The sequence below is a fragment of the Cricetulus griseus genome, chromosome 6, assembly GCF_003668045.3.
Source record: "Cricetulus griseus strain 17A/GY chromosome 6, alternate assembly CriGri-PICRH-1.0, whole genome shotgun sequence".
Lineage (NCBI taxonomy): Eukaryota > Metazoa > Chordata > Mammalia > Rodentia > Cricetidae > Cricetulus > Cricetulus griseus.
The window spans coordinates 11,909,779-11,930,926 of NC_048599.1; the positions used below are offsets into that span (position 1 = coordinate 11,909,779).

At 51.3% G+C, this 21,148-nt stretch overlaps 2 protein-coding genes and 1 long non-coding RNA gene across 4 annotated transcripts; 2 read left to right on the top strand and 1 right to left on the bottom strand.

The window, feature by feature from the left end:
* The first annotated feature begins 35 nt into the window (after window positions 1–35).
* On the top strand, window positions 36–4,907 carry LOC107980140. The gene is made up of 3 exons (XR_003486764.2): window positions 36–81; window positions 1,326–1,489; window positions 4,523–4,907. It is a non-coding gene; the product is annotated as an uncharacterized LOC107980140 (long non-coding RNA).
* A 701-nt stretch (window positions 4,908–5,608) lies between these two features.
* LOC118239054 (translation initiation factor IF-2-like) lies at window positions 5,609–8,449 on the bottom strand. The gene is made up of 2 exons (XM_035446253.1): window positions 7,369–8,449; window positions 5,609–5,668 (listed from the first exon to the last, which is right to left on the bottom strand). Exon 1 carries the CDS (start codon window positions 8,416–8,418, stop codon window positions 7,591–7,593), a length of 828 nt encoding a protein of 275 aa, XP_035302144.1. The 5' UTR covers window positions 8,419–8,449; the 3' UTR covers window positions 5,609–5,668; window positions 7,369–7,590.
* Window positions 7,838–18,197, top strand: Spata2 (spermatogenesis associated 2). Of its 2 annotated transcripts, none has more exons than XM_027423350.2 (3): window positions 7,838–7,968; window positions 13,975–14,406; window positions 15,039–18,197. In XM_027423350.2, the coding sequence occupies exons 2-3, from the start codon at window positions 14,092–14,094 to the stop codon at window positions 16,263–16,265; spliced, it is 1,542 nt and encodes a 513-aa protein (XP_027279151.1). In that variant the 5' UTR covers window positions 7,838–7,968; window positions 13,975–14,091; the 3' UTR covers window positions 16,266–18,197. The 2 variants fall into 2 exon arrangements, with proteins under 2 accessions (XP_027279151.1, XP_027279152.1); XM_027423351.2 differs by lacking the exon at window positions 7,838–7,968 and adding an exon at window positions 8,633–8,772.
* The last annotated feature ends 2,951 nt before the right edge of the window (window positions 18,198–21,148 follow it).

Consider the following 21,148-nt stretch of genomic DNA (forward strand, 5'->3'; position numbering starts at 1 on the left):
GTCTGCGCACGCGCGAGGGAGGGGGCGGGGAGATGGGCGGAGTCTACAACCCCAGGCGCCGGAAAGCCGCCGCCCATCCAGGTGAGTGGACGGCAGCCTGGTGGGAGAACCAGGGCGGTCACCCGGCCACCCTGGGACTCAGACCATAAGTGTTTATTGCCATTACAGTGGACCTTGGCCAACTCACCAGCTTGACCAGGCGAGCTTTGAGCTTTCCAACCTCCTGCCTCAGCCCACCACGTAGTTGCAGTTACAGACTGCACCATCAGGTATAGCCAGATGATTTTTATCAGGTTTCTCAAGATTTTTCTTGACTGAAAACGAGGAGGCAGTATTTTCTCTAAGGCGGAACATGTGTATCTCACATACTCACCTGGTGGTGGACACCCCTAACCTTAAATCTTCAGGTCTCTAGAGGTAGATAGTGCCCTTTCTCTATGGCTTGTGCAGCCTGAAAAAAAATAAGATAAAATAATAAAGTAAAATAGGACAGAGGCTCGGACTGAAAGGAGGTATACCAGGAAGACGCTGTACTGTGAACCACCAGCCAGAGTGGTGGCAGCTGTTGGGTATGGGCACTGACTGATTTCCAGGATCAGCAAAGGGTTGCTTACCCAGAAAGTGTTGTCTAGGCCTGGGGCGTGGTCCAGTGGGTGGAGTTCTTGCCCACCATGCACACTGGGCCCTGTGTTCCATCCCGAGCACTGTCTATGCCAGGTGTGGTAGTACACACTCAGAATCCCGAGTGCTTCAGGGGTGAAGGCAGGAGGGTGAGAAGTTCAAGGCCATCCTAGGATATATGACAGTACTCACAAATAAATCTCAGAACTTTCTGGAAGGCTAAGGCAGGAGGAGCTTTTAGGCAGCCTGGGTTGTTTAAATACCCTTTCTGAAAAACCAAATCAACAAACAAAACAGGTGCTTCTAGAAAGTTCAGCATGCAAGAGGCCCAGGGGTGACAGGCTGCATATGGTTCAGCATGCAGGAGGCCCTCAGTTTGAGCCCCAGCTTTGAAATAAAAAATACCTGGTTCATAAAGAATGCTTAGTCTTTACTTGACATCACATTCTAGTCTTGGAGGCATTCTTGGATGCAGTTAATTCCACTTTACTAAGAGGGAAATGGAGACCCGGAGTGGCTCCATAACTTGTTCCTGGCAGTTTTGAGCCACCCCATGTGGGTGTGGGGATCTGAACTCTGGTCTTCAGCAGCAAATGCTCCTGACTGCTGATTCATCTCTCCAGCCCCCTACTTCCCCTTTCTTCCTGCCATATACTGATATATAACAAGGACACTGAGTGTGGCTTTTTCTTGCTTGCTTCAAGGGGCAAAGATGCTTGCATTCTGCAAACGGCTCTTCGAAGCCTGGTGCTTGAAGGGCTGTACAGTACACAGGAGAAGCCATGACCTCCAGGGACTGTTTTCAGAGCAATTAAGTAGCACTCATATGAGATCAAGATCCAGCCCTGTGAACTATGTCTCCTTGGAGGTGGGTTGGGAAGGGTGGATCCCCAGTAATAATAGCTCTTAGCCAGTAGTTGCCTTTGGACTTGTGGGTGGCATGAGGGCTTTTTTGGGGGGGGCGGGTTCAAGACAGGGTTTCTCTGTGGCTTTGGAGGCTGTCTGGAACTCACTCTGTAGACCAGGCTGGCCTCAAACTCACAGAGATCCACCTGCCTCTGCCTCCTGAGTGCTGGGACTAAAGGCATGCACCACCATTGCCCGGTGGCATGAAGGCTATGAAGCATTGACAATTAGGTTTATATTTAGGGAGAAAAGGGGAAGAAAGTGTTGTGAAGGAGCCAGAGAACACATGTGCCTGCTTTGGGGCGACAGCCTCCTCCAAGTCAATGAGTTCTCAATCCAGGAGCTAGATGGCCTCTTCAGCCTCCAGCAAATTCAGGTTGCACTAGGTCAGTAAGCCTTACGGGGGTAACACCTGCTGTAGACTCATTCCCTAGCAGGCTCAGGTGAAGTTCTTTCCTTCTGGTGTCTCATCCCATAGGCAAGATAACCTTCTGAGGGTTGGGGACGTGGCTCAGTTGGTGGAGTACTTGCCTGCCAGAGATGACCCAGCATGACATAAACCAGGCAAGGTGGGGCACTCCTGTAATTCCAGTTATCAGGAGGGAAAGGTAGAAGAGTCAAGAGTTCAAAGTCATCTTTGTCTGCATAGCAAGCCTGGGATCCATGATATCCTGTCTCCAAAAATGAAGACATTCAAACCAAATGAAGATAGCCTGGAGGAAGGGACTATGAATACAGGTTAAGAAACCTTGGATTGGAGAGATGATTCCACACGTGGTCTGACATGAGGCATATGCTCACAATACGAGACAACCTACACTCATGCAGTTAGGAACAGGCTCAACACTGTGGGCAGAGAGCTCAGCATTTACGGCCCTTCCAGAGGACCTGAGTTGGGTTCTCAGCACCCACATCAGGCAGCTCACAACCAACTAGATAGAATTCCAGCCCCAAGGAACCTGACTCCCTCTTCCCAGGCACAAATGTGGCACACAGGATGTATGCAGGGAAAACACTATACACGTACAATTAAAATAAATAAATCTTCAAAGAAAGAAATTCAGGGGCTGGAGAGATGACTCAGAAGAGAACTTATTGCTCTCGGAAAGGATCTAGCTTCAATTCCTAGCACCCACATGTTAGCTTACAATTGTCCATAACTCCAGTTCCAAGGACTCCAATGCTCTCTTCTGACTTCCATGGGCACCAAGCTCGCACATGGTGCACACATATACATGCAGGCAAAACACACAGAAAACAAATGAATAAATTTAATTAAAATTATTAAAAACTAAATCCAGGCTTATCCCCCTGAGGGAAGGGCCTTGGAAGATGGGCCAGGGGTATTTCAATCAGAAGGACAGTCAGGTTGCAGGGCCCACACCTACGACGTAAGTAGGCAGAAGTAGTACAATTGCCTTGAGTTCAGGGACAGCATGATGCTGCATAGTGAGGACTCAGCCTTGGTTACAGTGTACAACTCGGAAGGAAAAAGAATACTATCAAGCAGTAGTGTAGTGGAATGTCTCTCAGCTCTTTTGCAGGGATGGGAACAAAGAAAGAGGGTTGGCAAGGTGAGTTAGGTTCTTGATGACCTCAGTCGGATCCCTAGGCCATGGTGGCAGAAGCTGAGAACTGACTCCATTAAGTTGTCCTTTGACCTCCACACGCGCGCACACACACACTATGGTATGCAGGGATAGTGACTTCCCTGCCCAGTGCCTGCAAACACAGTAACCAAATGCAAAAACAAACACCGTTAAGCTGGAAGGTGGTTGCACACACCTATAATCCCCCACCTAGGAAGCAGAGGCGGCGTTTTAAGCTAACCTAGGCTACATAGCAGTTTTCAGGTGAGCAAGGGCTGTTACTGACCAACCCCCAATAGTGACAGCTGCTGTTGAGTGCTTAGTCAAGTGCCTGTGTGGACCACCTGGTGTCAGTGGCATCCAGTGGGTGCTGTTACCATCTGGAAGCTAACAGATGAGGAACCTGAGGCACAGGGACTTCAGGCTCTCTAGTGCTCATTTGCCACTGTGATCTAGCACTCTGGAAGATGCCATTCCTACTGTGCCCAGCACGGTGTGTGCCAGGCTCTAGACCCTCAGGATGTCATTATGTGCTTGCCAGCAGCTGAGTTTTCATCTCTTGATTCTTTCTTCTCTGACTGCTTTCTTTCCTCCAGGTGACAGGAAGGCCAGACCTGTGCATAAGCTTAAAACCCAACCAACAAACTATGGAATTTACGACTTGAGTACTGGGGGTTGAACCTGAGGCCTCATGCTGAGGCAAGCACTCTACTACAACAAAAAGCATGTTAGCTGCTCTTCCAAAGGACTGAGGTTTGGTTCCCAGAACCCTTATGGAGGTTCATGACTGACTGTAACTCCAGTTCTAAAGGATCTGAACACCTGACTTCTTCTGGCCTGTGTGGGCACTGGGCATGCTCGAGTTGCACAGATATACATGCAGGCAAAATGCCCATGCACATAAAATAATTTAAAATATTCTTTTGTTTTTTGAGACAGGATTTCTCTGTGTAGCCCTTGCTGTTCTGGAACTCACTCTGTAGACCAGGCTGGCCTTGAACTCACAGGGATCTGCCTGCCTCTGTCTCCTGAGTGCTGGGATTAAAGTCGAGCACTACACACCTGGCTAAGGTTTATTCTTTGTGTCAGATTCCCTGGAGCTGGAGTTATAGGTGATTGTGGGCTTTGTGGTTGCTGAGAATTGAGCTTTGGTCCTCTGGAAGAACAGCAAGGGTTCATAACTGTTGAGTGCCTTCCCTGCCCCCAGACCACTTTTCACTACTTAGGTCTCAGGCTGGTATTGGATTCACAATCATCCTCTTGCCTCAGCCTCAGTGCTGGGGCTGGGATGACTAGGGGAAAACAGGCATCTGGACTATATTCCTGTCTCTGGTTGGCTTTGGATATTTGCATGAACCTAAACTCCGTGATACTGACCAATGCTTGTTTTGTTTGTTTTTCCGCAGTGTGTCTTTTCCTTTTGAGGTATTGCATCGTGTAGACTCCCATCATCCTCTGCAGGCACAGGCTGGTTAGGGAGATACTCCACTCAACATGCTGCTGCTTAGAACAGACTCCCTCTGTTTGCCACTGAAGCTGCCTGCATTTGTGTTTCTTTCCTGGAGGCCAAGAAAGCCCACTGCTGGGTCACAGAACCTCTTTTGGTTTTTGTTCTGTGTGCTTCTGTATTGTTGGAATCCTGCTACTTTTGTGATTACGGGAAAAAATTTCATAAAAAAATAGAAAGAGGTAGGTAGAGTGTTGGCTCCTAAAAAGTGAGGGTGCCTGATGGTTGTCAGATGATCGTTATGTAACCTGCTAATCATTATGTAATGAAGTCTGGGTACCAAGCACAGAAGTCACAAGTCTTTATTTGTGTAAAGGAGGAGAAATGTGCCTGTCTTGAAACCTTGGGTCTTTTCTGACAGGAAATGTCATATGTTTCCATCATCAGGGCTTGCCTCTTGGCTGTCACAGAACCACAGAGGTGGAAGGGACTTTCTTAAAGGCTCACGTGAAAATGCAAGCTTGATACACTTGCTGACAGTTTTTTTTTTTTTTTGCAGATTTTTTTATTTGAATTAGAAACAAGATTGTTTTACATGACAATCCCAGTTCCCTTCTCCCTTCCGTCCTCCCCTACCACCACCCCCAACTAAAACCCTACCTATCACATATCCTTTCTGCTCCTCTTGGATGGTGAGGCCTTCCATAGGGTGTCATCAGAGTCTATTGTATCCTTTGGGATAGGGCCTAGGCCCACCCCATGTGTCTTGGCTCAGGGAGTATCCCTCTATGTGGAATGGGCTCCCAAAGTCCACACCTGTTCTAGGGATAAGTACTGATCTACTACAGGAGGTCCCGTAGATTTCTGAGGTTTCCTCACTGAAACCCATGTTCCTGGGGTCTGGATCAGTCCCATGCTGGTGTCCCAGCTATCAGTCTGGGGACCAAGAGTTCCCCGATGTTCAGGTCAGCTGTTTCTGTGGGTTTCACCAGCCTGGTCTGGACCCCTTTGCTCTTCACTCATTCTTCTCTGCATCTGGATTCCAGTTCATCCAGTGATTAGTTGTGGGTGTCTGCTTCTACTTCCACCAGCTGCTGGATGAAGGCTATCGGGTGGCATATAAGTCAGTCATCAGTCTCATTATCAGGGGAGGGGTTGACAGGGCTTTTCCCCCCTTTCCTTATTTAGGGGATTGAGACAGGGTCTTGTGTAGCTCCGCTGGTCTCAACTTACTATTAGGCAAGGATGGCCTTCAATTCCTGATTCTCCTGCCTCTATCTCCTGAGTTCTGAGATTACAGACATGTACTACCACTCCTGGCTTGAAAAGATTTATTTTTATTTTTTAATTATGTGTATATGTTTGCCTTGTGAGTGCAGGTGCTCTCAGAGGTGAAAGAGCAAGGTGTGGTGATGCACACCTTTAATCCCAGCACTCGAGATGCAGAGGCAGGTGGATCTCTGTTAGTATGGGGCTAGCCTGGTCTACATAGTGAGTTCCAGGACAGTCAAGGCTCCACATCAAGATTGTCTGGGGGGGAACCCCAAAAATTCCAGCCAATGGAAAACAATGCTCCATGCCTTACATTTGCATCTGGCACTTGTCAAACTCTAGGGATTCTGGGGCAAACCAAGCCCTGCCCCCCTCTCTAAGTCTAAAAATTTCTTTTATATATATGATTTTTTTTTTTGCCTGAATGTATGACTGGGCACCACATGTGTGAATGCCCTCTCAGAAGCCAGAAGAAGGTGTCTAATTCCCTGTGATTGGCATGATGTTCTGGGGAACTGAACTCAGGCCCTCGAGCAGCCAATCCCTTAAAGGCTGAGCCATCTCTCCAGCACAGCCCCCTGAAGTTCACCTCTCAGGGAGCTCCCAGTCAATGTGGCAAACAGGAGTTTAGAGAAACCTATGAAAAGTCAAGTGGCAAGCTGTCAGGGCATAGCCAGTGTAGACTGTGCAGGTCCTAAGCAAAATGGGAGGACTGCACTTGCCCCTCTGGTTTCCATGGTTACAGAACTGCGGGAAGAAAGAAGCCAGCTTTATTCAGGAGACAGAGACAGGCTGAGCTCCACAATTTGAGAGTAGTATGGGCTACCTGTCTCAAACAACTCCCTTAGGTCTTAGTCTGTGCTCACTATCCGGTTCTGTGTAGTTCATTCTGACTACATCTCACTAGGCGGCTGCTATTATTAAATTATAAATAATATATATAAATATAAATAATAACAATATAATATTAAATTATAAATAAATTATACTGTTATTATTATTGCTTTTAAAAGATATGATAATGAGGCTCAGATAATAATATGATAATGAGGCTCAGAGGCTAAGCAGCTTGTTCAAGGTCACTCTGCTAGTAACCAGTTAAAGTTAACACTAGGACCCTCCCCGCCCTGTTTTTTCATTGTGGGGAACTGAACCCAGGGAGTACACACCGGCTAGGCAAGGGTTCTAGGAATGGGGTGCAGCCATAGCCTTCTATTACTTTCTTTTTTAAGGCAGGGGCTCGCTAAATTGTTCATGTTAGCCTTAAACTCACACTCCTCCTGACTCAGTCTTCGGAATAGTTGGGAATTAATGGGAATGATGTTCTGTGTTGCTTGCCTATATGTATGTGCATCTCGTGCGTGACTGATCCCCGAGGTCAGAGAGGCCATCAGATCCCCTGGAACTGGTGTTATGGATGGTTGTGGGCTCCACGTGAGTGCTGGGAATCGAACCGTGGTCCTCTGAAAGCAACAAGTGCTCCTAAACGCTGGGCCCTCTCCTGAGCCCCGTCACCCCCTCCGCATCCTTCACCTCGGTCGCCAGGGGTAACGCCCACGGTCCTCTCCGCAGTCTCGCGTGACCTCCGCCTATGCTGTGACTCTCCAGCCTCCGCGGTTTCGTCTCTGAAACGGGCTCTCAAGCCCCGTCCTGAGGAGGGGAAAGCCGGCCAGGCGGAAAAACCAATCTCCCCGCTCTGGAGCCCGTTTCTATGACAACCCGGCTAACCAGCATCTGCGGGCGGAGCGCCGCTCGTCACTTCCAGCGCATTTGCTTCCGGGTTCCGCTTGGGCCCCCTGGACGGCCCCTGAGGGGTGAGGCCGGGTTCCGCGGAGACGCGCTCCTCCCTCCTCCCGTCTCCCTCCGGCGGCCTCCTCCCCTCACCCCCTCCCCGCGAACGAAAGCGCCCCGCTCCTCGCGTTGGCCTGCGGGCCACCGGCTCCCGCCGCTCCTTCCCCGGCTCAGCGCGCAGCCTCGAGCCCGCCTCCCGCAGGGGCCGCCTCCATCGGCGTCACTTCCGGGCAGAGTGCTTCCGGGCCGCCGTAGCTCCGGTACTGGTCTGGGTCCCCGGAGCCGGCGGGAGCGAGGGGCCCGTGCTCCGGCGGCGCTCGCTTTCCTGGCGGGCCGCGGCGGGTGAGTGCGGGGCGGGCGGGTCCCTGCGGGCGCGCCGCTGTCCAGGCCCTCGGCTCCGTCCCCGCGGCCGCAGCTGTGATTTGCGGCCGGCCGCAGCCCTGGCTCCCGGGCGGGACTGCACACGCGCCCCCGGCGCCCTCTCGCGGGCAGGCAGCGCGCCACGGCCCGCAGCCGCAGCCCGCAGCCCGGAGGGGAGGCGGACCCGGCTCCGGACTCACCGAGTGACCTTGCCCGAGCCGCTCCGCCTCGGGAGCCGCGGTCTCCGGGTCTGTGAGGAGGGACGCGACGGACGGCCTTCCGGGGCTGCGGTGGGCGTGGAATGAGGAGACGCAGGCGTTGCACGGTGTCCGGTGACAGACGGAGGGGCGTTAGCGAGAGCTCGCCCGGCGTGTCCGTCGGGTACCCCAGGGCTCTGCCCCAGTTCCCGGTACCACCGACGAGAGACCCCATGCGGCCGCCTTGCAGCCCGGGCCGCTTTCCCCGCCGCTGCGGCCGTCAGGGGCCGGCGGCTCACCCAGCGGGGAGTAGCCGCCGCAGGCGGGTTTACTGCAGGGAAGGGACCTAGCTCCCTTCCGAGCCCCCGAGAGAAGCAGCTGTGGGGAGGGAAGCCATGTTCCAGCACAGCCCAAGTTGTTCCCAGAGCTTTGGGAGACCCCCGTGACTGTTTGTGGAGGCTGGTAGTGTTCCTGAAGTGTTCTCCAGTCAGCAGGAGAGGGTGCCGAAGGGAATGAGTGCAGAGAGGTGAGGTGGATGGAGAGAAGAGGGATGGAGCCGCATCTCTGATCCTGTGTGGAGGACGAACGGGTGTGTAAACATGCACATTGCAGAACTGGGACCCAAATAGCACCTGGCAGTATAGGGAAGGAGGGAGGGAGAGGGAGGGAGGGAGGAGGGAGGAGGAGGGAAGGAGAGAAGGAAAGAAGGAAGGAAGGAAGGAAGGAAGGAAGGAAGGAAGGAAGGAAGGAAGGGCCTTTCAATGCTGCCACGGGGCACATTTCTGCTTGAATGGGCCAGCAGAGGTAAAGCCGAACCGATGCACTACTTACCACATTATTTGGTTTCCATTCAGCTGAACTTTAAACGGGTTCGGCTTTTCCCCGCTGGGTGTTTAAAGAATAATTGTTGGTAAAGCCCCCTGCCCGTGCACTAGCTTCATCTTCACCAGATTGTGGATTCAGGAGGTGCCACCCAGAACCGATGGCACTAGGCATCCACCCTTCTGCTTCTGTGTTCTGGATATTTAAAGAGCTGTGTTTTTCCCCTTGCCAGCCTGGAATGGCTTGGCATTCCAGTCTTTGGGTTGCTTGGAGAAATCAACAGCTTCTGTCGCTGGGCTGTCTTGCTCTCCCGTAACCAGGCTGTGTTTTGCAGAGAATGTGTGTTTTTGTTGTGCTTTCCAGAGTGCTGGGAATAAATTGCTGGCTCTGTGCTCAGAAAAGACACCAGTTAGGGCCAGCCACAAAAAGCCTGTATTCTTAGGAAATGTATTCATCAGGGATGATGTAACTGCCTCACTGCTGGCTGGTCTCTGGCCAGCCTCTCTCTTGGGCTATTGAGCTTACATCATAAAGAGGCTGGTGGCTCTCCTAGCCGATTCGGTGTGGGAAGATGTCAGTTTTGCTACTATGAGACTCGGTTTCCCGCTGCAGGGCATTTTGATTCGGCAAGATGGCTTTTGCCTAGGGTTAGATTCAGGTTCAAGTCTCAGATCCACGACTTCTTGGCGGTAACTTAGGACAAGTGAGTTGGCTCTTTGTGCTCAGTTCCCTCTTTAATGTTGGCTGCCCTGTGGATCTTAACTGGTTTTTTAACAGCTGGCACAGGGACCTGCCTATCCTGACTCCTTTGTAATTGATTCCAGTTATAGCCAGAAATGAGTGAGCTGAATGGAAGAATGCCAGTCCTCGGGACCTGTTGGCCCTTTTGGCTGTGCTGGAGATGTTGAATACATCTTGGTTTCCTCAGCTGCTGTCAAGATGAAATGGGAGATGTGATTAAAGTGGGGAGCCTCTCGTGTCATTGGAACATAGCGGGTCCCTCGTCATTGTTTCATTTTCTTACCCGGCTATGTGTGGTGTGTTTGAGTCTTCACTACTAGGCATGTGTCTATAGAGGAAGCCAGAGGTTGCATGACTTTCTCTTATCTCTGCACTTTAAGGATGTTTTAAAATGTATTTTTATTTATGCGGTTGGGTGTTTTGCCTTCATGCATATCTATGGACCATGTGTGTGCCTTGGAGGCCCGAAGAGGGTGTCAGATCCCCTGGGGTTGGAGTTACAGACTGTATTAAGCCTGGTAAGCCCCCATGTGGGTTCTGGGAATTAAATCCAGGTCCTCTGTAAAAGCAGCCAGGGCTCTTAACCACTGAGCCATCTCTCCATCTCTCCCCTTAATTTTTTTAAAAAACGTGTGAGTATTTTGCTCGAATCTATGTCAGTCCACATTCTGGGCATGCCAGGTGCCCACAGAACTCAGAAGAGACTGTCAGATCCCCTGGAACTGGAGTATGGACAGTGGTGAGCCATGATACAGGAGTTAGAAATCAAACGCAGGTCCCTGCAAGAACAGGTGTTTTTAATCACCGAGTCATCCCTCCCGCCACCATCCCCACCCCCACCCTTTTTTTTTTTTTTTTTTTTTTGAGGTAGGGTATTACTGTGTATCCCTGGCTGGACTGGAACGTAGAGATCCACCTGCCTGCCTCTCTCTGCTACCAAGTGTTGGAACTAGGTCCTCTTCATTTTATTTTGTATCCAGACAGGGTGTCTTTGTGTAGCCCTGGCTGTCTTGGAACTCACTCTGTAGAACAGGCTGGCTGTCAACTCACAGATCCACCTGCCTCTGTCTCCTGGCGCTAGGATTCAGGGCGTGCACCAACATGTCAGGCTTTTTGAGGAAGGGTCTCTCACTGAGTCTGGAGCTCCCCTGTTCTTGTTAGGAGGGCTGTTCATCAGGCTCTTAGGATTCTCCTGTCTTTACTCCCCAGGGCTGATGCTACAGTGTGCACAGTGAGTCCTTCTTGCTTGCATGGGAAGTACCTGCTGAGCCCTCACTCCCTGTCCTCACCTTTTTTATTGATACAGGATCTGAACTCTGTACCCCAGGCTGGCTTTGAACTCTTAAAGACCTTCCTTCTCTAACCCCCAGTGCTATGGTTGCAGGCATTCATTTTCTTTTGCCTTCCCCTCCCCCTTACCAGCCCTGTTGAGATTTTCTTGAGAGTAGTCCAGACTGGGCTTAAGTGCATGGCAATCCTCCTGCCTCAGCCTCTAGGGCTGGGTTTTTAGGTGTGTGCTGCTGCTACTCTCAGCTTCAGGATTCTTCCTGTATGTGTTTCTCACCCTTATTTTAGGACTGTGAGCACCCACTGAAGCTGTGAGTTTCCTTTCCTTGTTTGTTGTTTGCCAGCCAAAAACAAGGGTGTGGAGTGAGGAGCCATTGCCAAGCAGCACCTCTGAGCTGAGTGGGGCAGGAGAATTGCTCCCTTTGAAAATGTCACCTACCTGGAGCTCAAGGCTGACTTCCACAGAGAGGAAAAAATATCGATGTTTAGGAAGAAGCATGGTAGCCACCCCACTGCTACTGTCCACCTCAAAAGACTGTTTCTATACAACCCCTGCTGTCCTGGAACTCACTATCAGGCTGGCCTTGGACTCACAGAGACCTGCCTGCCTCTGCTTCTTGAATGCTGGGATTAAAGGCATGTATGGCTGTGCCTGTCTTATTTTATGTGTATGGATGACTTGCCTGCATATAGGTATGTGTACCATGTGTGTGCAGTGCCCTCGGAGGTCAGAAGAGGGCATCAGATCCCCTGGGACTGGAGTAACAGGGACAGACAGTTCTGTGTTGCTGTGTGGGTGCTGGGAATGAAACCTGGGTCCCCTGCAAGAGCTGCCAGACCATTTAACTGCTGAACCATGTCTCTAGCCCCTAGCCCTTCTTATTAATATTTTACACTTAGAAGGCTGAGGCAGGAGGATCAGAAGTTCAAGGTCATCCTCAGCTGTGTAGCAAATTTGAGGTCAGCTTGAGCTACATAGGTAAACCCCATGTTTATTATTAAGAGCAGCTGCAAATGTCCTCTTTGGCTGGCAGTGGTTTGTATTGGGAGGATGTGCATGCTTGGGTGGCTGCTGAGCTGTTCTAGGTAGTGTTGGTCTACACTGTATTCACCAATAGCCTCTACAGTTCCTGTTACCACCCATAACCAGGCCAGGTAGAAGGCAGGTGCTCTGTAAAACACTGGGGGACATGGGCTTCAGGGTTGTCCGGGGCACAGACTCACCCTGAGCTTCAGGCTGCGTGGCATGCCATATTTGTCATTCATCCTCCAGCTGCTCTCGTGACCCTGCTGAGAGAGTAAAGGGTCACTGTGTGTGCATGAATTCCTTATATCATGCATTGCTCCAGTGGTATTAGGTACCTACTTGAAACTGCATCAGTGCTAATTACTGTGGTGACCTCTGACTTCGTGGGAGTTACAGGTTATGGGGGAGAAACTGAGAGGAAGCCAGTAAAAGAATAAAGCCAGCAATTTCCCATTGTGGCTATCTCAGGGTAACGCATCAATGAGGGACTGGGAAGGTGGTATTTATTCAGCTTTATGTTAGAGCTGAGGCCTGGTAGTTCTGTGGAGCTGATGGTGCCAGAACACAGATCTGCTAGAGGATCATACAGGCTGGCCCCACTCCAAGCACCTTTCCCTCATGTAGTCTCAGTGATGTTGGTGAGTCTTGCTTCACCTGGGCAGGTGCAGAGGTTGCTTAGAGTAAGGTGGTCACCACCCATACTCCGGGGTTCTGGCCAGGAAAGTGTCAGGTGTGATTCACACCCACTCTGCTGGAGCCTTCTTGAGAAAGCCTGGTGTCTTGAGAGTGGGCCCCTTGCCAGGGCAGAGAAGGTCCTGTCACCATCTCACTAAACGAGCACAAGTCCTTACTTGGCCATATGTGCAGAGCTGTGTGTGCTGAGAAAAAGGAGCCAAAGGGTTGAGAGATTGGCCCAAGTGACTTGGACCAGGGCTCTGAACTCAGGCTTTGGAGCCCCTGCCTTGCTAGCTCACTGGTACTGGTATATATACCCTTTTGAGTGGTTTGCATGCAGTGTGTGGCAGTGCTGTCTGTGAGCTGCTGGGCTGGTGTGCAAGCTCAGCACTTTTTTTCTCCCAGAAGGCTGTAGCCCCCTCTAAGGTGAAGGGGACAGCAGTCTGCCTGGTCTCTATAGCCCCTCTTCAGACCCTTAAACTCTTCAGTGGCTTCATGTGGCCATTCACAGAAACCCTGCTGTGGGTGCTGTTGGGAATGGGACGAAGGGTCTCTCATATAGATCAGTACAGTCCCAGCCCCCACCATCAGGACAGTGATTGGTGTGTCCTGTGAGTCAGCCTTCTCCACCCTCCTACCTCCCCCAGCCCTCTTTGTGCCTGGTCTTTAGCAGCCTCCTTTCTGTTGGTGCCAAGTTCCTTCCTGCTCCAGGAAAGCAGGGTGTGGTGGGCTGGGCTTGGACTCTGGAGCCTGCCTGGGCTCTGTCTGACCTTTGCTTCGCCTTGGGAGCTTTGTGACCCTGGGTAGTTTTTCTCAATAACTGCCTGTCTTCAGGGGCCACAGTAGCTCCTGTGTCCCACTTGGTCAGAATTGAGGGAGTTAGTGCCTGGGACATGCTCAGCACCTCCCCTCCACCTCCAGTGTCACACCCTGGCCTGGCAGTGCTTCAGGGTTAGCTTTGCCTCGGGGCTTTCCCAGACTCCTCCTCTGTGACAGCAAGGCCAAGCAGCCTTGGTGTACCAGCTCACTGTCCCTGCCTCGGGGCATTAGTCACTCCTTTGAGCTGCTGAGCTGCAGGGCCTGGTGTGTTTTTACCACCTTCCACCACGTATGTGTTCCGTATCTGTGCCAGGTGGAAGAGCATATGGAGGCCAGCTCTGGGCTTTGCTGTCCTCAGCATTCGGAAGCTGGGGTAGGGACCAGTCAGATGGATGATGGCTCCTTGTCCTCCCTTTTCAGAGCATGCGCTGGTCTGTGGGCACCATGCCAGTTCTTCATATGATGTGCCAACCTCCAGTCCCAGAGCCATGGGGGAGATGAGGTAGCCCTTGGGTTTGATTGGGGAAGCCCAGTTCAATGGATACAAAGTACAAGGATGATTTATTTCGGAAGTACGTGCAGTTCCATGAGAGCAAAGTGGACACCACCCCCAGCAAGCAGCAGCCTGGTGATGAGTACCTGCGAGTGGCAGCCGCCACGCTGCTCAGCCTGCACAAGGTGGACCCCTTGCAACGATTTCGGCTGATTCGCTTTTATGAAGTGGTGGAGAGCTCCCTCCGCTCACTGAGCAGCGCCAGCCTGAGTGCTCTGCACTGCGCCTTCAGCATGCTAGAGACGGTGGCCGTCAACCTCTTCCTGTTCCCCTGGAAGAAGGAGTTCCGCAGCATCAAGGTGAGGTGGGGTGGCCGCCTCTGCCTGCTGCTCCCTCCTGAGTGCACGTGCTCTGTTCTCATCCAAGGGTCTCCAAGCATCTGGGTGCTGGTGTGGACCAAAGCCCCAGTTGGGGAAGGTGGGGGCTTGAGAAAAGATTCTGCACTTTCCATAGCAGAGAACTGGGGGTGGGGGGGTGGCGAGTAGAGGCTACACCAAGCCAGGCTGGAACCGTGGCATGGGCTGTGTATTTGTTTATTTATTGTAGCGGGGATTAAAGCTGTGGTGCATGCTGTATCCCAAGCTATATCCCCAGCTCTAATGTGTTCTTGAAGCTTTGGCAAAGTCCCAAAAGGGACATTCTCCGGGCTTAGTGTCACACTCTCTATAATCCCATCCCCTGTGCTTCCTTGGGGAACAGAGCCTTCATACCTACATAGAAAACTGATGGCCTTGTTAACCTCATAGGGGCCTCATGTGTCCCTTGCTTGGTGGTGTGAATTGAGCATGTTCTTGCCTCTGTGGTCTGCAGGCAGAAACTCCCCATCACTCTGTGCTACCTGCTAGTGTCCCGCTCTGCACTTGGTTTGAACCGGCTTCTCTGTAGCATGCCTCTTTTTTTTTTTTTTTTTTTTTGCCCACTTTCTCCCTAGACCTACACAGGCCCTTTTGTTTACTATGTCAAGTCCACATTGCTGGAAGAGGACATCCGAGCCATTCTGAGGTTCATGGGCTACGAGCCTGAGTTGGGAACTGCGTACAGACTAAAGGAGCTTGTGGAGTCCCGCCAGGTGAAGATGGTCTCCTTTGAGCTCTTCCTGGCCAAGGTCGAGTGTGAGCAGATGCTGGGGATCCACTCGAAGGTGAAGGACAAGGGCTACTCGGAGCTGGATGTGGTTTCGGAGCGCAAGAGCAGCACAGAGGACGCACATGGGTGCTCAGATGCTCTGCGGCGACGGGCTGAGAGCAGGGAGCACTTGACCACTTCCATGGCTCGTGTGGCACTTCAGAAGTCAGCCAGTGAGCGGGCAGCCAAGGACTACTACAAGCCCCGAGTAACCAAACCCTCCAGGTCGGTGGATGCCTATGATAGCTACTGGGAGGGCAGGAAGCTTCCCTCAAAGGCCTCATTGAGTCTGCGAAAGGAGCCCCTGGCCATGGATGTAGGGGATGACCTGAAGGATGAGATCATCCGCCCATCCCCCTCCCTGCTGACCATGTCCAGCTCCCCCCATGGTAGCCCTGATGACCCGCCATCCATCTCCCCCATCAACGGCCTTGGCCTGCTGCGTAGTACGTACCTTTCCACTCAGGATGATGTGGACCTGTATACGGACTCGGAACCCAGGGCCACCTACCGGAGGCAGGATGCTCTGCGACCAGATGTATGGCTGGTTAAAAATGATGCCCACCCCATTTACCACAAGCGTTCACCCCCCACCAAAGAGTCTGCCCTCTCCAAGTGCCAAAACTGTGGCCTGTCCTGCAGCTCCTCCCTCTGCCAGCGCTGTGACAGTCTACTTGGCTGTCCTTCGGCCTCCAAGCCCAGCGCCTTTCCCAGTAAGGCCTCTGCTCATGACAGCCTGGTCCATGGGGCGCCTATGCGGGAGAAGTATGTGGGCCAGACTCAGGGCCTCGATCGGCTGCCACCTGTACACTCAAAGCCCAAGCCCTCTACCACAGCCACCTCCCGCTGTGGCTTCTGTAACCGGGTGGGTGCCACCAACACCTGCACCCAGTGTTCAAAAGTATCCTGCGACGCCTGCCTTGGCGCCTACCACTACGACCCCTGCTGCAGAAAAAGCGAGCTGCACAAGTTCATGCCCAACAACCAGCTCAACTACAAGTCCACGCAGTTCTCCCATCTTGTGTACAGATAGGCCCCACCCCCATCTTCCGCTACAAGGGCTACACCACTGACCTGGCTTGGTCCTGTCAAGAGGTGTCAGAAGTGGAGACCTGAGCTTAACCATGGAAGTGGCCAGGGTCACTGCTCCTTCACATAGGAGTTCACTTAGCACTTGACACTCCCCCGGCAGCTGCTGTGTGGGCTGAGGGACAGGGTGGCACCTCATTCAGTCATTTCACTCATCTGTCCGCTCCCTGCTCAGCTGGTTTGGGTTTGGGTTCTGGTTCCTTTGAAAGGTCTCTGTCTCTGGGACTCTCCATACCTACCCCTCCCACTGAAAAGCCGGCTTGGACTGGGATGGGTCCTTGGTCACCTTCAAATGCTCACCAGGAGTGGCGAGCTGGAGGCCTGCTGGCTTGTGAAATGAGCCCTCCTGCCATACCAGCCTCTCTGATGGCTCGCCTCTTTTCCTGCTCTCCTGATACAAGGATCCCTAGGCAGATATCCCCTCCCCCTGCGTCCCCCCCGACCAGTGTCAAAGGGGAGCCAAGTCCAGTATTAGCTGAATGCCATCTTGCCAGCTCCACTCAATCAGCCCAGTGTTGGCGAGCTCTGCTCAGCAATTGGAAAGTGGACTCCACAACAAGACTGATGTCCCTCCTCGTTTGCACACCCCCCTTACTGTACTGTATATACAGTTGGAGGTTTATTTTCAAGTGAGTATTCAACTTGCTTTGTGTTTCAATTTGGTGAAAGAAATAATGATATCGTATTTATAAAGGTGCCCTGGGTCCTTTAGTCTTCCAAGCGGGGGTGCTCATACCCTTTCCTGGGTAGTCTCCACTTGCTAGGGTGGAGCTGAGAGCCTCGCTCAGGGTAGGGGATTGACAAAGCCCATGTTCCTTCTCATGTGAGAGCTGCTGCCCTTCCCTATGGTAAATATTATACACCTACCTCCAGTGTGCACGAGGGGCTAGCGGGGTGCTGAGGTCTGCAGTGACCCCAGTGACAAGGTGGAGACCTCAGCCCTCACATCTGCAGCTCTGGTCTCGGTGCCTGCTGGGCATGAACCTCGCACCCCAAACCTCGAGTTTCATTTCAGAAGGAAATTCAGGTGGGGTTCCCTCCTCATCTAAGCCTTCCTCACTGTTTCCCAGGGCTCTCAGAAGTGGTTCTCAGAGGGGGCGGGGTATGTACCCTGCAAACAGATGTTTCTCCAGAGCTCGGCCAAGGGTCTTCGAGCCCTTGCATAAATTACCTGCCTCTGGGTTTTCCTTTCTGGGGAGCAGAGCCAGGAGTAGGGCAGGAATTTGAAACTGTCACTTCCTTGTGAACTGGCAACACACTTTAGCCATAGGGAGTTGTAATGCCCACTGTTTGGGATCTCCGTGCTAGTGGGATTTCCCTAAGAAAGGCATTCAGCTATGGCGCAGGCTTGACTGGCCGAACCCTGAGCCACTGTGAATTTGCTGGTGTCCTTCCTACTTACTGGAACGATTTTAAGGTTTTCAGATCTTACACGGCTCTTTTGTATCTCTAGCTGATAGATCACATGTAGATAGGTGTATATACAGCTAAATTTGAGCAATTTTATTACTGAGACTAGCTTCCCTGGGCAGCAGCCTTTGATGTTCCTTCCACACTTCAGAACTGTTGATGCCTGGCCCACCCCTGAGAGCTCTAGTTTTCCATTCCAGTTTGCTCCAGAATTGCAGGGACTCAAGATAGAGGCCAGGTTGCCTGAGTTAGTCCAGTATGCTTTCCACCAGGAAATACTGTGTGTACAGACTGGCATGGCCTCACCCCTCCCAGGTGTGTCTCACTGGGAGATTGCTGTGATCTGGATAGTTGAGTAAATGCTAATTTAAAAATGCACATATTTTGCATTTGATTTCTACAGAGTTGAAATGTTCAGAAAAGATTTTAAAAAACTAAATAAAGTGTCTTCCATTGTTAAAATGAAGTGTTCATGGCATTAACAGCCCCCTTTCTTCGGCTTCCCTCATTTGCAGCATACTCTGGCCTATAAGGCATTGTTAGCTCAAGTGACAGGACGGCCTGGTCATCTCGGGGAGATGGGAACCAGGCCCAGGGGTTAGCTGCCCATTTCCCCACAGTGGGCTGTGTCCTGGGAGAAACAGTTGGTGGCTGCAGACATGAGTAAGACCCCCACCCCTTTTATTCCTGCCTCCGGGTTTCTCTAATTAAAGGCACATTCCACCACACCCAGCCAAAAAAAAAAGAACAAATCCAAAAAGAAACTCACACTTGACTGGTGGTGAGATGTCACTGTGGTTAAGAACATGGGCTGCTCTTCCAAGGACCCAGGTTCAGTTCTCAGCACCCATATTGTGACTCACAACTATTTCTAACTCCAGTTCCAGGGGATCCGACACCATTTTCTGGTACATAGATATAGGCAAAACACCCATACACAAATTATTTTAAAAATTGATTCATGTGTATATTTTTGTTTCCATCAAGCTCAAGTCCCTCACATTTTGGGGTGTTGAAGTCAGGGCCTAGGATATGCTAGACCAGTGATGTGCCTCTGAACCAGCCTGTCCCAGCCCAGACTGATGCATCTTCAAATTGCCATTGCTTTTGCTACTGAGGCTGCCTGTAGAGCTTAGGAGCCCCAGAGTGTATGTGTGTGAGAGGAGGGGGGGGAGAAGGAGGGAGGGGAGAGAGAAATGCATGTTTACATGCATGAAAGCCCTTGGCTTGATTGCTCTCCACCTTCATTGCGGTAGGATATAGTGACCCTCAAGAAGCTGGTTTGACAGGCTTGCTAATGTCTGAGCTTTGCTTAGTCCAATCCTGCTATCACATGTTCTAGTCTCTTGATTTCCTAAAAACTGGTTGCCTCTCCCTGATTCCTACCTATTGTCATGCATTGTTGCTAGGTGCTACCCTGAGCTGAGGACAATCCCTTACAGTGGGCCAGCAGAGTGCCTGAGGCCTGCCCGGTTCATTCATGGCCTGTGTGGGCAGGTGGAAGAGGGTGGTGTGGGATTGCTGGGTCATGCAGGGCCCAATTCTAATTTGTGTGTGTAAGGTTTGTTTGTTTCTTTCTTTTTTTTTTGAGGCAGGGTTTCTGTGTAGCCCTGGCTGTCCTGGAACCCGCATTGTAGACCAGGCTAGCCTGGAACTTAGAAAGATCCATCTGCCCCTGCCTCCTCAGTGCTAGGATTAAAGCCATGCATCACCACTGCCCAGCTTAAGTTTTTTATTATGTGTATGGGTGTTTTTACCCGTGTGTGTTTGTGTATTATGTATGTGCAGTATCCATTGAGGCCAGAAGTGGGAGCGGACGCCCTTGGAACTGGAGTTACAGAAAGATGTTCGAGAACCGGATGTCCCGGGAATGAAACTCTGTCCTCTGTGAGAGCAGCCAGTGTTCTTAACCACCCATCCATCTCTTTAGTCCTATTTGGTAGGGTTTTTTTGTTTGGCTTTGGTTTTTTGAGAGTTTCTCTATGTAGCCCTGGCTGTCCTTGAACTCACTCTGTTGAGTACTTTTTCTTTTCTTTCTTTTTTTTTTTTTTTTTTTTGTTTTGTTTTGCGACAGGGTTTCTCTGTGTAGCTTTGGAGTCTATCCTGGCACTCTGGAAACCAGGCTGGCCTCGAACTCACAGAGATCCGCCTGCCTGTTGGGTGCTTTTCTTATGGAAACATCTGGAATGTGGTCAGATAGCCTTTCTGTATCAGTTGAAATGACCAGTTTTATCTTCCCTTCTGCTGATATGGAGTGTTATGTACACACTCTGGCTCTTCTGCATTGCTCAGAGGGGGGAGGGAGGGAGGGAGGGAGGGAGGGAGGAGGGAGGGGCAGAGGGGAGAGGAGAGGGCAAAGGACTGCTTCAGCAGGAGGCTTGTGTTTCTGCCCTCTGGGAGAGTCAAGGCTCTTAAGGCCTCTGTGTCCTGATGAGCCATGGTTTTAATTATACTAACATGCACACTCCACTTCTGTTGAGCAACTGGATCATCACTTTCAAGCCTATGAAAGGACCACCCTGAGCTGGGTGGTGGCGCACGCCTTTGATCCCAGCACTCGGGAGGCAGAGGCAGGCAGATCTCTGTGAGTTCAAGACCAGCCTGGTCTACAAGAGCTAGTTCCAGGACAGCCTCCAAAGCCACAGAGAAACCCTGTCTCGGAAAACCAAAAAAAAAAAAAAAGAAAGAAAGAAAGAAAGAAAGAAAGAAAGAAAGAAAGGAAGGACCTCCCTGGGGTGATGGTATGAATATAGATATGGGAAAAACCACACAGAACTGAAGGAACACACACCACACAAACACTTTACTGATTTTTACAAGAATTTTACTCTAGTCACTGTTAGTTGGTGTTCACCATGGAGCCCAGGCTGGTCTCATCCTTGAAGCAATCCTCCTGCCTCAGCCTCCCAAATACTTGGATTTTAAGTGCATACCACCATACCTTAGCTTCATATGAAACAAATTGTTCTGGGGAGATGGCTCATTTGGTTAAGTGTTTGCCTCACAAGTATGAGAACCTGATTGGTTCCCCCAGAATCCAGCTTAAATGCCAGCTGTGGGACTAGAGAGATGTCTCAATGGTGGAGAGTGCTTGCTGTTCTTTCAGAGGACAGGAGTTTGGTTCTTAGCATCCACTTCACGTAGCTCACAACTATAATTCCAGCTCATGGCGGCACAGGCCTTTAATCCCAGTACTCGGGAGGCAGAGGCAGGTGGATCTCTGAGTTTGAGGCCAGCCTGGTCTACAGAGTTGTCTCAAAACACAAACCAAAACCATGCCTCCTGCTCTGCCATTCTCATTATCTCCCTGCTGGGCCTCAGAATGAATGGCTGCAGTAGGTGCTGGTTTTACCCTGCATGTAAGGGGGAGGAACCATAACAGCTCCCCAAGGTGTTGCTCTCCCTTGCCATGCTGGG